The sequence below is a fragment of the Morone saxatilis genome, unplaced genomic scaffold (genome assembly GCF_004916995.1).
Source record: "Morone saxatilis isolate NCDOM2014 unplaced genomic scaffold, NCSU_SB_2.0 Contig12, whole genome shotgun sequence".
Lineage (NCBI taxonomy): Eukaryota > Metazoa > Chordata > Actinopteri > Moronidae > Morone > Morone saxatilis.
In genome coordinates, this window is record NW_023339674.1 from 2412411 (window position 1) to 2427281 (window position 14871).

Sequence of the window (14871 nt, forward strand, 5' to 3'; positions counted from 1 at the left end):
TTAAAAAGTTTGGAAACTCTTGCCTTCACTTTACTAACTAGAGGATTGCCTACTTTCCAACTTTAATAAGTGTTTTTAGATAAATAGGTTTTCTTTGTCTAGTCTGTTATTTGCCCTCAATGAATTATCCTTCCATTGGTATAGCCAACATGTCCAAAATGCACACATAAACAAGCAGCAAAGCCTACATTATATGGAAGATGATATGAAGTGTTAAATGAATTTCAAGCAATTTGGTCCAAATGAAAATTGAAAATATGATACTAATGCATATTTAGCTTTTTAATTTTATGATGATGACTTGTCTTTAAATTTGATTATTTGTAACCAAACTGAAATTATATTTTCATAACAGTATCATTTTCTATAATTAAGAGTTTTATTAGTACAATTAGTAAAAGAATTAAGGTTCCCTTCAAGTTGTGGGCTCTTACAACTAGGCTACCTGCACACTGTGGAATTTCTATATCTTACATGTAGTTATCAAAAATGTCCGGATTCTGTATGAAACTCGCTATGAATAAGAACAGTCGTGAAACCATATGAGCAAAATACTTTTGCTTTTATTTTGAGATATTAAGAAACTGTTACAAAACAAGCACTAAACAGCAAGAAACCAATGATTAACAACTGATTCAGTAAGAAAAAAAAATAGCTAAGCAAATATATGTCACCCAACCTTGCATCCATCCCCTAACAAAACAGTAATTTTAGATGTCAAATAAATGTTAACATAATACCATTATGTTACCAATGCAGAGCGTAAAATGAAATAACATTCCATGACAATTTTGAAAAATACATTTGAAATATGTGTATGCAAGAATATGGCAATCATTTTAAACCTATTTTAGAGGCACCAACAATTTTATTTTTAATCCAAATACCTTAAGATGGCTGCCATTAATACTTTCGCCCCATTTCCACAAAATATCTTGGTAGTGTTCATTTTCATGATCATTTGGACAACATCATTTTTAAAAAGATAGCAACACCAAAGCTAAAATCTAAAACTATGCGAAAAATTTTTTGTATCCTCATATACAACACACATTTTCTTTACTTTTTCTCAATTTCGTTTTGTCTGAACAATCAAAATAGTCTTAACAAAATCTGATTCATATGCAAGAAAAGCCTTAATGTGCAGGACCTTTTTTCTTGATTTATTTGGTGGATGTGTAGGAGGTGTAGCTAGATTGAAAGTAGCGATTAGCTGATGAGGAGGGGGAGCCCAAGTCCACACTGCTCCTGCGGGAGCTTCGCCGTGAGCCACTCCTGGATCCGGTGTTGGATCCCGGGGCAGAGGAGACATTGTAAGGGCTGCTGATTCCTCTGGAGGACACAGATGATGCCTGGAGCATTTTCACCCCAGTCTCTTCCTCCACCATGCAGTTGTCCAGAGCCTCCTTGTAAGATATCTTAAGTTTGCTCTTGGGGCAGGTCAGGTTCTTTATGTGATGGGTGTCTTGGAGCTTCTGGGCTGCTCTCCCATCTAGCCAGCCCATTTTCAAAGCATCCTCTATGGATCTTCTACAGCCCATTTCTGGGTCATAAAGCCCCCCTGTTACATACTGGAACTCCATGAACCTCATCCCTGCCTCATATGGCAGCCACATCTCCTTCAAAGCCTCAGCGGCAGACATCTTCTTCCTGGTTTTTACATCCTCAAAGCCAATGTAGGCTTTCTGAGCAGGCTTTAGCAAAGCGACCATGTCTTCGTTTATTATACCTAGGCGGGAGGCCTCTTGGATGCCAAACCTCTGGCCATTTGTGGGATTGATGATTCCTCCAGTGCAGGCCTGGGCCTCCAGTAGTCTCTGGGCAGTGATGGAATCCACCAGACCACGATTTAGAGCCTCTGTGATGGATATCTTCTCTAGAGCCTCTGTGTCAAAGATGGCACCCACAGGTTCCTGTTCACACACAGTTTCGACAGGGGAGGCCAGAGTGATAGAGACACTGGATATATTCCTAAAGCTGTCAGGTGAGTCTCGAGATACACTGCTTACTGCAGCACTTCGCTCTGTGACAGTGGTAGTTCTTGTTGTGGTCATCTTGGCGAGTGTAGGTGATAAGGGTCTTGACAGGAGTGATGATGATGACGATGATGATGATGATGTCACTGATGGTGGAACTGAGACTTCTGATGTTCTTAAAGTTGATGATGATTTCACTGAGGATGTACCTGTGGCTGCTGATGATCTTGAAGTTGATGATGATGATTTCACTGAGGATGTACCTGTGGCTGCTGATGATCTTGAAGTTGAAAATGATGATGATCCATGTTTGGTCTTATCAGTGATGATATCTGCAAACTGAGTAAGGGTAATGATACGGGATCTGTACTGATCTAGATCTGATTGATTAATTACTCCCTTTTCAAGGAGTTCGGTAATGTCATACTGTCTTCCAGTCTTTTTGTCAATGATAACAAACCGTGTGGAACCATCTGGAGCAGTGATAGTGATCTCTTCCCACTCACACTCCTGTTCAGACAGCTCCCGGAAGGTGTCATAGTCAATATACCCTTTGTCATACGCTTCACGTACTGTCATCTCTTTATTAGTTTCTGGGTCCACAATTACCACTCTCCTCTTTCTCAGAGTGTTCTTCTGAGTCGACTCTAGCTTTTTCTTGTCCATGATAGGCAAAAGGATGAGGCCAGTCTTCTTATCTGTGATACAGCGTTTCTTGAGCTCCAGATAGGTTAGGTTTTCCTCTGTGTTAGGGTCAAAGAAACCCTTAGAGTCAACGCTCTGATCAGTCAGGATCTTGTTCATTTTCTCATCAAAGTAACCTCTCTTGTAGGCTACATTCACATCAATACGATGGCTGTGTTCAGGATCAATGATACCTCCACTGGCAATCTGGGCCTCTAGCAGACGGATGCCATGACCCTTTTCCACAAGACCTCTTTCTATGGCCTGAAAGAGTGAGATGGTCTTGTCTGTCCCAGGAAGCTTGTAACCAGTCACAGCCCTCTCTGCTGATAGCAGGTTGTCCTTAAACTCTGGCCCAAACAATCTTTTATTGTAGGCATCACTAACAGTCAAGTAAGTGTTGTTAACCGGATCAACTATAAAGCCTGAGGCAGCCTGGGCCTCAAGCAATTCCAGAGTGGTCCCAGGGCGTAACAATCCTTCTTTCATGGCCTGATAGATGGTGATCATCTTTTCATTGGCCTCATCATAAACTCCTGCTATGCAGGTAGAACCTCTCAGGTATGGGCGCAGGCGGTCTTCAATGTCCCGGCTTGTCAATCTGCCCTGCCTTAGTTGGTCCATATCTGAACATTTCAGCAGGTTTGCATCCACCAGATCCATAACTGATACCTGGCCCCTGAGCCCCTGGACAGTTATTGGCTTTTTAGGTTCAGGGAGAAGCAAAAGACCTGTGCTTGGATCTGCTTTGCATTTTTTCTTCAGAGATACATAGGTAGTTGCTTGTTGGGTGTCTGGGTCCAGATAGCACTCAGGATACTGATTCAGGGCCTGGTATAGGTCCCCATCTATGAGATTCCTATCCTTGGCGATGTCTTTGGGTAAGAATACACTCAGGGTAGGGTCCAAAATACCCCCTACAGACTGTTGAGCCTGAAGTATACGTAGAGCTGTGTCCCTGTCAATTAATCCCTTCTTCATGGCCTGGCCAGCTGACAGGAGATTGGCAGAATTTGGGTCTCTGTAACCTATAGCAGCAGCTTCCGCTGCAAACAACTTTGATTCATCCTCCTTATCTATTACTCCTCTAGCACATGCTTCTTTTACTGTGAGTTTCTGATTAGTTCTGGGGTCAATGATGTGGCCTGTGGCTGCCTGACCATACAGTAGCATGTCAGCACTGTCAGAGGACATAATTTTCTGTTTCTTTGCATCTGTAAAGGACATTTTTCCTAAAGATCCAGCTGCAACACCAGCAATTGACCCTGTTCCCTTCAGAAAGATCTTCTTATCCACAGACACCTCCGAGACAGTTCTGTCCCCCTTCACTAGTTGGTTAAATGTTGGTTTGTCCAGGACCCCACAATCAAGCAACTGTTGTGCTGTGACTGTCTTACGGACACCATCAAAGAGTAGTTTGGAGGGGTCAACCTTCTCAGAGACTGGCAGGAGTTGTAGGCCTGTGTGAGGCTCTATCTTACATCTTTCCTTCAAAGCCCAATAGCTGACATCATGCTCAGTTTCTGGGTCAAGGTAAGAAGCACTCTGCTTCAGAGCATGACGGAGGTTTTCATCCAAAAGGTTGCGCTTGATTGCTGTATCTTTGGGGAGGAACACACTAAGATTAGGATCTAGAATGCCTCCCACAGACTCCTGGGCTTGCAGTAGGCGTACTCCAGTCTTCCTGTCAATTAGTCCCTTCTTCATGGCCTCAAACACTGAAAGAGGCTTGGCTGCATGAGGATCTTTGTATCCCACAGCAGCAGCTTCTGCTGCCAATAATCTGTCTCGATCCTGAATGTCCACCAACCCTCTGGCACATGCCTCCTCTACCGTCAGCTTCTGATTGGTTTTAGGGTCAATGATGTGGCCTGTGGCAGCTTGGGCTTCTAATAGCAAATCTGCACTATCTTCGGACAGGAGATTTTGTTTCTTGGCTTCTGACAAAGACATTTTTCCTTGACGTCCAGGTACAACCCCAGCAATGGGTCCAGTCCCCTTTAGATAGACCAGCTTTTCCCCAGACACCGTTGGAACAGTTTTCTCTCCTTTCACTAGCTGGTTAAATGTTGGCTTGTCAAGGACCCCACAATCAAGCAACTGCTGTGCTGTCACTGGCTTACGGACACCATCAAAGATCAGTGTGGAAGGGTCTTTCCTCTCAGTGATTGGCAAAAGTATCAGGCCTGTGTAAGTCTCTGTTTTGCATTTTTTCTTTAAAGCCCCATAGCTGGTATCACGCTCAGTGTCTGGGTCAAGGTAACACTCAGGCCTCTTGTTAAGAGCATGACAGAGGTCCTCATCCAAAAGGTTGCGCTTTATAGCTGTGTCTTTAGGAAGGAACACGCTGAGGTTGGGATCCAGAATGCCTCCTGCAGACTCCTGGGCCTGCAACAGCCGTAGCCCAGTCTTCCTGTCAATTAGTCCCTTCTTCATTGCCTCAAACACTGCAATAGGCTTAGCTGTGTTAGGATCCCGGAAGCCCAAAGCAGCAGCTTCTGCTGCTAAGAGTCTGTCTCGATCCCTAATATCCACCACTCCTCTGACACATGCTTCCTCTACTGTCAACTTTTGATTGCTTGTCGGGTCAATGATGTGGCCTGTGGCAGCCTGGGCATCTAGTAGCAAATCTGCACTATCTGCAGGCAGCAGCATCTGTTTCTTGGCCTCTGAAAAAGACATTTTCCCTAAAGGTCCAACTGCAACACCAGCGATTGATCCTGTCCCCTTTAGAGAGACCTTCTTATCCAGAGACACCTCTGGGACAGTTTTCTCCCCCTTTATTAGTTGGTTGAATGTTGGTTTGTCCAGGACCCCACAATCAAGCAACTGCTGTGCTGTTACTGGCTTACGGACACCATCAAAGATCAGTGTGGAAGGGTCTAGCTTCTCACCGATTGGCAAAAGCAGCAGACCTGTGTGAGGTTCTGTCTTGCATCTTTTCTTCAATGCCCCATAAGTGGCATCTTGCTCAGTTTCTGGGTCAATGAAACACTCAGGACTCTGGTTCAAAGCTTGACGGAGGTTGTCATCCAAAAGGTTGCGCTTGATAGCTGTATCTTTAGGGAGGAACACACTAAGATTAGGATCCAGAATGCCTCCCACAGACTCCTGAGCCTGCAGCAGGCGTAGCCCAGTCTTCCTGTCGATTATTCCCTTCTTCATGGCTTCGAACACTGAGAGAGGTTTGGCTGCTCTAGGATCCTTGTATCCCACAGCAGCAGCCTCTGCTGCCAATAATTTATCTCGATCCCTAATATCCACCACCCCTCTGGTGCATGCCTCCTCTACTGTCAGCTTCTGATTAGTTCTGGGGTCAATGATATGACCTGTGGCAGCCTGTGCTTCCAGTAGTAAATCAGCACTATCTTCGGGCAGCAGCATCTTTTTCTTGGCTTCTGACAAAGACATTTTGCCTTGACTCCCAGCTATAATCCCAGCAATAGGCCCAGTCCCCTTCAGATTAACATTTTTGTCTACAGAGACCTCTGGGACAGTTTTCTTCCCCTTTTCTAGATCTTGAAATGATGGCGTGTCCAGCACACCACAGTCAACCAGCTGCTTGGCTGTGACAGGTTTCCGAACACCATCAAAGACAAGTTTTGAGGGGTCTACCTTCTCAGGGATAGGAAGAAGGAGAAGGCCTGTGTGTAGCTCTACCTTACATCTTCTCTTCATTGACATATAGGTTACACCAACTTCACTTTCTGGGTCCAGGTAGAGCTCAGGCCTCTGATTCAGAGCACGATATATGTCATCATCAATTAAGTTGCGCTCAGTGGCTGTGTCTTTGGGAAGGAACACACTGAGTATGGGATCTAGGATGCCCCCCGTAGACTCCTGGGCTTGTAGCAGACGCAGTGCTGTGTTCTTGTCAATCAGTCCTTTCTTCATGGCCTGAAATACTGAAAGAGGTTTGCTAGTGCCAGGACCACTATATCCCACAGCTGCAGCCTCTGCTGCTAGCAACCTCTCTCTGTCCTCTTCATCAATCACACCTTGATTTAATGCCTCTTGAACTGTCAACTTCTTATTCGTCTTGGGGTCAATTATGTGGCCTGTGGCAGCCTGAGCATCCAATAGCAGGCCAACGCTATCTGGTGGCAGGAGATTCTCTCTCTTGGCTTCAGTGAAAGTCATTTTGCAAAGGACTCCAGTTATAGACCCTGGACCTTTTGGACCTTCAATTACCACTCCAGCTATTGGGCCTGTCCCTTTTAGACTGATTTTTTTGTCAACAGACACATCAGGCACAGTCTTATGCCCCTTCACAAGCTGGCTAAATGTTGGTTTATCTAAAACACCACAGTCAAGCAACTGGTTTGCTGTGACTGACTTGCGGACTCCATCAAAAATCACAGTGGAGCCATCCAAGGGTGGGGGTTCTTTAGCTCTTTTCAGCTCAGTTTCCATGGTTTGTCTGACAATGGTCACTTCTCGTAGTTCTTTCTGGATGGCCGACAGCTTACTTTTATATGACTGCTCAAGCTCCCTGAGTTCCCTCATCAGCCTCTCTATCTCATTTTTCAAAGAGTTCTTCTCCCTTTCTAGACGTTCCTTGTCTGTGTCACATTGCCTGATTAGGCCCTGCTTACTTTCATACTGGTCCTTCCAGTAACCTAAATCCCTCTTCATCCTCTCGTTCTCCTCTTGTATGCGTTGCTTACTGCGAAGCTCTGTCTCTAGGGACAGTTTAATGTGACTGAGTTCCTCCTCTAGCTTTTGAAGGCGATCTCTGTCATTTTCTGACAATTTCAGTTTCATCAACAGAGCATCTCTCTCCATCACAATCTCATTGTACTGGGACTGAATGGATTGCATTGTGGCTGTTGTCTGTAGCAAAGGAAAAAAGCAGAGAAAGAGCAGAGAGACAAAAGGTTAGTCAACTCAAAAATACATTGATAAATTTACTGTATATCAAGAACCATACATTTCTGCATTTTACATCATTGTATACAATCAAACAATCGATGACACTGAGATAGAACAGATTTAGATCAGAATAAAACTGAAATCACAAATTATCACGCTACTACCAAAATAAACTGCATATCAAACTTAGTAGGTTTGAACTGTTACTATTGAACTATCAAGGTGGTATCAAGGAGGACAGCACACACACTATGAATTTTTTCTAGCAGCATAATAGTAAAAGGTCCACAATTTTGACTCTCAGTTTAATTAAAAGCAACAGAAATGATGTTGCAAATGTAATGTTTCTGCTCTCGCTGTAGCTCCTGTCTTTAATCTGTATTAATTTACAATCTGACAAAATCGACTAAACTACAAGATGGCACAGTGTTAAATGTGCAACAATTGAATAAACCAAAATATGTTCTTGATTATAATAGTCGTCAAAACACAGAAAGAGCAAGTCTGTGTGCTATCCTCCAAAATATAATTTGCTTTGGTAATTTAGCAATGGATTATAATTTTTTTTTTATTTCCCATCAGAAAACAAGACAGTGTCTTACAAGACTGGGAAGTAAAATTATATAGGTAATGACGTAACAGTAGTCAATTTCTTAAGAAAAATCAACATTCCAAATCAAACTATTTTGACACTACATTGTTTATAGCAACTGCAACTACAAAAATAAGCAGGCCAACTATTTCATCTATTACTTTGTCCAGAATACATTCTGTAAATTTGCAAAACAGCACAATTAAATAATGCCAAGAGATAGATGTGCACCAATCTTGATTGACTAGTCTAAAATAATATTAATATTAATATTTTAAGCGTATATCAGTGCTGTTTTTACAAGTTTACGAAATGTGTCTTAAAAACCATTAAGATGCTATAATAATACAACAAACAATAATCAAACTGGACCAGTGGTAATAATGTCACTGATGGTGTTGATCATTCTGGCCAAAAGAAGTAAAGGCAATAGAGCATGCAGACTGCACATCTTTGCACAGTGTGGGCAGGGAGACAGTGGGGATCAGCAGGCAGAGAGGCACAGAGTATGTTTGCATGCAAGTGTCTGACATGCAAATTTATTCAAACACATACAAATGTATGTGTTCAAATCAGAGTTACCGAGTGGGTAATCTACAGAGGGTCTAGAGGGGTTCCAGCATGCAAGCAAACGTTTGCCTAAAGACAGTGATAGCTACTTGATTGATCCAAATTAGGACTTGGAAAGATGAGAGCAGTCCATGACTAAGTGCCAAACTTCCATGTACCTCGGTGGCCTGGTTTTGTATTTTCTCAGTCTCCATCTTGAGTTTCTCCCTCTCCGAGGAGAGCTCTGAGACCAGGTTGCGGTAATCTATACTGCTGCGCTCACTGGCCTGCAGCTGCAGTTCCAGGGCAGTAATCTGGGAGGAGAGCTCATCATTACATTCCTGTTTGGATCTCAAGAGTTCCTCTTTATCATGTCGTACTGCCCTTAGTTCTTCCTCCAGCTTCAACCTCTCCTTGGTCTGGGTTTCTATCATCTCCTTCAGCCTTTGAAGCTCAGCAGTGTTCTCATTCAGTGCCTTACTCCTCTCCTCTATAGTTCTGTAAAGACTCTCATTCCTGAGGTTTGCCTCTTTGACTCTGGCCTGCTCCTGGAGGAGTTGTTGTTGCAGGGCCTTCAGCTCTGCACTCAGCTGTGTCATGCGCTCTGCAGAGGTCTTGTTTTGTCTCAAGCTTCTATCCAGCTCCTCCTGCAACCTAAGACGCTCTTCTTCACTCCTCTTTTCTGACATGCTGGCTTGGTCTTGGCTCTGGCGTAGCGTCATAATGGTGCTGGTGTACTCTTTCATGGCTATGGTGGTATTTTCCAGCTCTGTTTCTACCTGTCTTCTTCTGGTCACTTCCTCTTGGTTAGACCTCCTCAGATTCTCCACTTGGCTCTCCAGCCCATCTCTCACCTCCTGAAGGTCCTTCATGCGGCCCTGTAACCTGCTCATGTTCTGTTCTACTCTGCTTCTCTCCCTCTTCTCCCTCTCTAGCTCCAAACGCATCTTCTCAAGCTCGTCCTGGCACTCCCCCAGCTGGGTTGCAACCACTGATGAACTGGTTAGCTTCACCTGCATCTGGGACAAAGTCTGTTCGAGCACACCTTGACCCTCCTCTATAGTTTTCCTCCTGCGAGTCTCCTCCTCCAGACTGTGTGTGATGTAGGCCAGCTCCTCACTCTTCTCCTGCAGGCTCTTCATGACTTCAGCCAGCTCCTCTGCATACTGGCTTCTTTCCTCATCTCTCTGCCTCATCAGCGCCTCCATCTGACTTTCCAGTTCTCTCCTCCTGCGGCCTTCCTCTGTGATGACAGCACGCTGACTGTGAGCTTCTTCCTCTACCCTATTTCTTTGTTCCTCTGCGTCGTTGATAGACATCCTGAGCCTCAGGACGTCCTCCTCCAGATTCCTCCTCTCTGCCACCATTCTGTCATACTGCCGCTGGAGCTCAGCTGTATCCTCCTCCCTCTGGGATGCCAGCCTCTGGATGTCTGTACGGCTGACATGGATCTGGGATTCGTAGCTGAGCTTTAAGTTATTGATTTCCGTACTGCATTGGCTTCTTACCTTTGACATCTCCTTCTGTAGCTCCTTGACCCTTGCTGCCTCCTCAGCCAGCTGCCGCCGCAGTAGTTCAATCTCGTGATCCTTACTTGCCACACTCTTCTCTACCTCCATCTTGGACCAGCTGACCGTCTCCAGCTCCTTCTGCCTCTTCCTCAGCACCGAATCGTACTCTTCCTGCTGCTGAGTGTAGCGCTCTTCTGCCAGCCTCCTCTTCCTCTTTTCTTCCTCAAGCAAGTAGTTGAGACGTGTCACCTGATCGTTGAGGTCTGCGAGCTGGCTCTGAGTGGTGTCCAGGCTCTCCCTGGTGGCATTGCACTGCAGGGCAGCGCTTTGCTTCACCTCCTCCATTGACAGCAGCTGATCCTGCGACTGGGACAACTGCAGTCGGTAGCGGGCAACGACATCTTCAAGAGATTTGTTCTTATCATTGCGGTCTTGGATGTCCTCCCTCAGCAGGCGAAGTTCTTCCTCCAACAGGTCAATCCTGGTGTTACGAATCTGAAAGCAAGACAAAGAAAAGGTGAATGCAGAAGTAGTTATAAGAACTTTTAAGAGGGTAAAAATTCTCTGTTTTTCATTGTAATATAAAAATGTTAATTTGTGCAGCTTTAATAGTAATAAGTTTTAAAAAAAAGGTTGATTTCCACACTAAAAGCTGTGACAGTTCACCCCCAAATCAAAAACACATATTTTTCCTTTTACCTGTACAGCTATTTATCCATCAATTGTTTGATCTATTGATCTACACGAAACTGCTCACAACAAGGTTTGTGGATTATCTTGAGTAATTGAGTCATAATTTCTGGAAAGAGACATTGCTGTTGAGTCTTTCAAATTTATTTCTTATTTTTATTTTTGGCACGCTGAGCAGCATTGTTACAGTGTCATCTGGTTACATTATATTGGAGAGTAGGCAGCTGATATCTCCAAAACTCATCAACTCACACTAAAACCATCTAAATGGATAAATGATTTTGAGCTGAACTGCAATGACTGAACATTACTGACATTATTATCATGTAAATGTGACAAATTGCTAGAACAAGTGAGCTACACAATATAAAAAGCAGTACCTTGAGCTCCTCCATATTCTTGAGCAGCTCTCCCAGGAATTTGTAGTAGTCACCAGACCAGGTAAGCAACTCCATGTAATGGGTTTGCAGTTGTGTAGCCTGAGACAAAGATAAATTCAAGAATTAATTTAGATATAACGTCACTTGACTTCACTGATTAAAATAAATTTCATTAACCAAACCCCTCCTTTAACATGAATACACAAGAACAAAATATTTTCAGATGCCAGTGACACCAAATACTAAAAGTTGTTTCTAACTTGGTTTCATTACTTCCTGATTAAGATCCATCGATGGCGACCTCAGCATTGTCCTCTTGATGGGGATGTTGAGCAAAGTCTCTAAACCCGAGGTGTAAGAGGCCAGGTCCGTTTCATAGTCCTGTAAAACAAACATTGTCATGACATTCATAAAATAAAATAGAGTTCTTTTGATGAGTTTGAAGGGTGTCTGTATACGAAGGCCTCCTTACCTTGATAGAATTCACACAGGCCTCATTGTCCTTCAGCACACTCTCTACTGTCTCCCTCCTTGATTTGATTTCTGAATTCAGGGCCTTGAAACACAAAAGTATAAAGATGTGAGATGTCTGATGACTTAACATACACGGACACAAACCCATAACACTGTAAGCAAATTAACTGATAACAACAAAGTGCTGAGCAGGAGACCTTCTGGCTGTTAATATGGTCTTTCAGTGTCTGGATGTTGTCTATCTTGGTGGCCTGCAGAGCATCTTGTTTTTTCCGCGTTGCATCGATCCAGTCAATAAGGGAGACACTGGTTTGCTTGTAGTGCTGCAGCTGTGGCTGATACAACTGCAAATCCTGGATTCTGAACAAGTAAAAGAAAAAAATACATTCACATGTTCCAGAGCCAAAGGTGCCACCTTAAAATTGCATTTTTGCTTGATAAACTGTTGTGTAATGACGTCAGGATAAAGAGTTTGTTTTGCAACATGCAAGCTGCAGTTCGCAACGTGAGATCATAAACTACCCCTGCATGAGACAAGAGCAAAGAGTCAGAAGTGCTCGAAAATTGCTTTTGTGAAATGGGCCTCAGATCCATAAATGTAATGAGACTCTTACAGTAAATCGGTTTGATGTCAAGTGATTAACTGGCTGACCACTGAGTAGACGACTGCGACACACTGCCTGTCCCGTAATTGGTTTCACACAGAGATATTGTAGTCCTCCTACGGGAGGTCGAACATTGGTCCTTAATGTAAAAAAGATATGAGAGAGAGAAACATACCTGGTGTCAATCTGTCCATAGAGTCGTCTCCAGCGGTCTGACAGCAGGCTCACCTGCTCAGTGTATTTGGACAGCATCATGTCACACCTGTGGAAAGGCCCGCCCACCTGACCATTCCAGTGGCTCGCCTTGGCCAACTCTGCCTCCATAGAAGCCAGAATATCCTTCTTCTGATCCAGCTCTGCTTTAATATTCTACACATCAACAACACACAGGACACACCTTAACCTCCCTGAGTGGTCAGCAGGCATACAACAAAAGCAACACAGTGGGATTCTCTAGCTTTCTCACGCCAGCTTTCTAACTCAAACTGATGACCACTGAGCCATGTCCTAATGTGCACTGGTATTCTGTCCGAGCTGCAGCTTGCCAGGTATGAGGCTGAGTGGTGCAGAAGAAAAGGCTGGAAAAACTGCAGTATCACATCATAAAGTGATTCTTTTTTACTTGTGCAATGCATTTAAAAACTCAACAGAAAATCCAATATCTTTCTCAATAACGAAAAAAGAAATGTATGAAATGTATGTAATATATTTCATAAAATACCTTCAGGGTCAACATATAATCCTCCACTTCACTAGGTGAGAGGGAGGTGGTCTCTTTCTCTGTCAGTCTCGCCTCATGAACTTTCACTATGTCTTCAGCTTGTGCCACACTCTCCAGCATGTTCCTGAGAGCCTGCAGCCTGATAAAGAGAAATGATGGTGGGAAGGTAGAAAAATGAGAAAGAATACATATATATTTTGCAGATGATGTGTGAGATTAATATGTCGGAGCATCCTTCCTAAATTTGTTGGTTTAGTAATACGTGAGAAAAGCGAGGGTGCTTTCATACACTGGTTCCCAACCTTTTACCTTAAGGGACCCCTTTTCTATTATTGAGTAAACTGACTGTATTTTATGGATATATATATTTTCTATATATTCATGTTGCTGCCACAACCCTTAAACCATTCGATTAGAAGACCTTGTTAAATAGTGTTGAGGCCTTACTAACTTATTACTTATTACTTAATTTTAAAGCTACTATGACATTAGATCATTGGCAACCTTTGCATCCTTGCGTACGACTCACCTCTGAAGGAATTAAACAGCGGTGGTAATTTTAACTAACTCATTCATTTGTTAGACTGAACCATCTGGTTTGTGATTTTGTGTATATGAGATTTAATCTTAGGGTTTTTTTGCCCTCAGTGAGATTTCCTGAACAATCAGAACAGTTTGTTAGCGAGGATTTACCGCTGCAGGTATGCTGATGAGCTGCTCTCCAGGCTGCCCAGTCTTTGGTTGATGATTCCAATCTCACTGCGGAGGAACTGGGCTTTATCTGGATCATTCATGCCCTCCAGCTCCTTCAAAATACTCTCCCTCAGACGCAAGTACTCTTCACGCATCGAGTCAACGTCACGCTGCACCGCCTACAGGGACACAAATACAGCTATTGAAACCAATATTTGGGATGAGACTTGTTTTTAATACTACATGCTTGTCTGTTTGTCTGTATTTTTATTTTTTTTCCCTGTATTTTTGAGTTTGTGTGTCTACCTCCAAATGAGTAATCTTGAGGCCACAGTCGTGCACCCCATCCTCTCCGAGGCAGATGTGAACGTGCTGACTGAGCGTGCCCTCAGCGGCCTCCAGCCTCAGTCTGAGCGTGTGCAGCTCAGATAAGCTGCGGGAGGAGGAGCAGGTAGAAGAAGAGGACACCACCACCTTCTTCTTCCCTGCCTCGGTTTTGGTCCCTTTTACTACATCCTTCTTAATCATTTGGTCTTTCTTCACTTCCGCTTTCCTCTCTGCCTGTTTTTTCAGCTCCGCTCTCCGTCTTTCTTCTTCGAGCCTCCTGGCCTCCTCTTCGGCGGCAGCTTGTTGTTGCTGCTGTTGCTGTATTATAATCAGCTGATGTTGGCGTTGCTGTTCGGCTGCTTGTTCTACTTCTTGTTGTTCCTGTACAACTGTGAGAAGACACGAGATAATAGTTAAAAAGTAATTTCTTATTCTCTGGTCCTACAGCTGCAATCTCTAACACGTAATCCTTTACTGACAGATCTTTGTGTTGTAATAGTAAAATTCATTAAATATAAGTTTTAGGTAAAAGTAAAAGAGTTTTTTTACTCAGTTTCTTTATAATATGTATTATATTTTCTGTGATACTGACTGTAAGTAGGCAGCTGCACCACCAGCTGGTCATAGTGGGCCTGGGCTCCATTGAACTGGTTCTCCATGGCCCTCTTGTCCTCATCAGCAAACATCTGGGAGCCATGGCAGCTCACTTTGAACTCCTGGAAGTGAGTCTCCAGGCTCTTCATAATTTGACGATATTCCTCAGGACGCATCCTGGCCAGCTGCGCGCACGCACGCAC

General features: G+C 43.7%; 1 protein-coding gene across 2 annotated transcripts in view; it reads right to left on the reverse strand.

The window, feature by feature from the left end:
• Positions 1–543: 543 nt before the first annotated feature.
• LOC118321772 (desmoplakin-like) overlaps positions 544–14871 on the reverse strand; it is a 24625-nt gene continuing 10297 nt past the window's right edge. Inside the window, exons 14-24 of one of the 2 annotated variants that reach the window (XM_035653263.1) lie at positions 14667–14853; positions 14054–14463; positions 13748–13926; positions 13055–13193; positions 12509–12702; positions 11926–12088; positions 11727–11810; positions 11528–11635; positions 11255–11353; positions 8853–10679; positions 544–7493 (exon numbers count right to left, since the gene is read on the reverse strand). In XM_035653263.1, coding sequence (XP_035509156.1) covers positions 1164–7493; positions 8853–10679; positions 11255–11353; positions 11528–11635; positions 11727–11810; positions 11926–12088; positions 12509–12702; positions 13055–13193; positions 13748–13926; positions 14054–14463; positions 14667–14853 — 9720 coding nt within the window. In that variant the 3' untranslated portion in view covers positions 544–1163. The remainder of the gene's footprint in view (positions 7494–8852; positions 10680–11254; positions 11354–11527; positions 11636–11726; positions 11811–11925; positions 12089–12508; positions 12703–13054; positions 13194–13747; positions 13927–14053; positions 14464–14666; positions 14854–14871) is intronic. The other variant, XM_035653264.1, reaches the window with a different exon arrangement.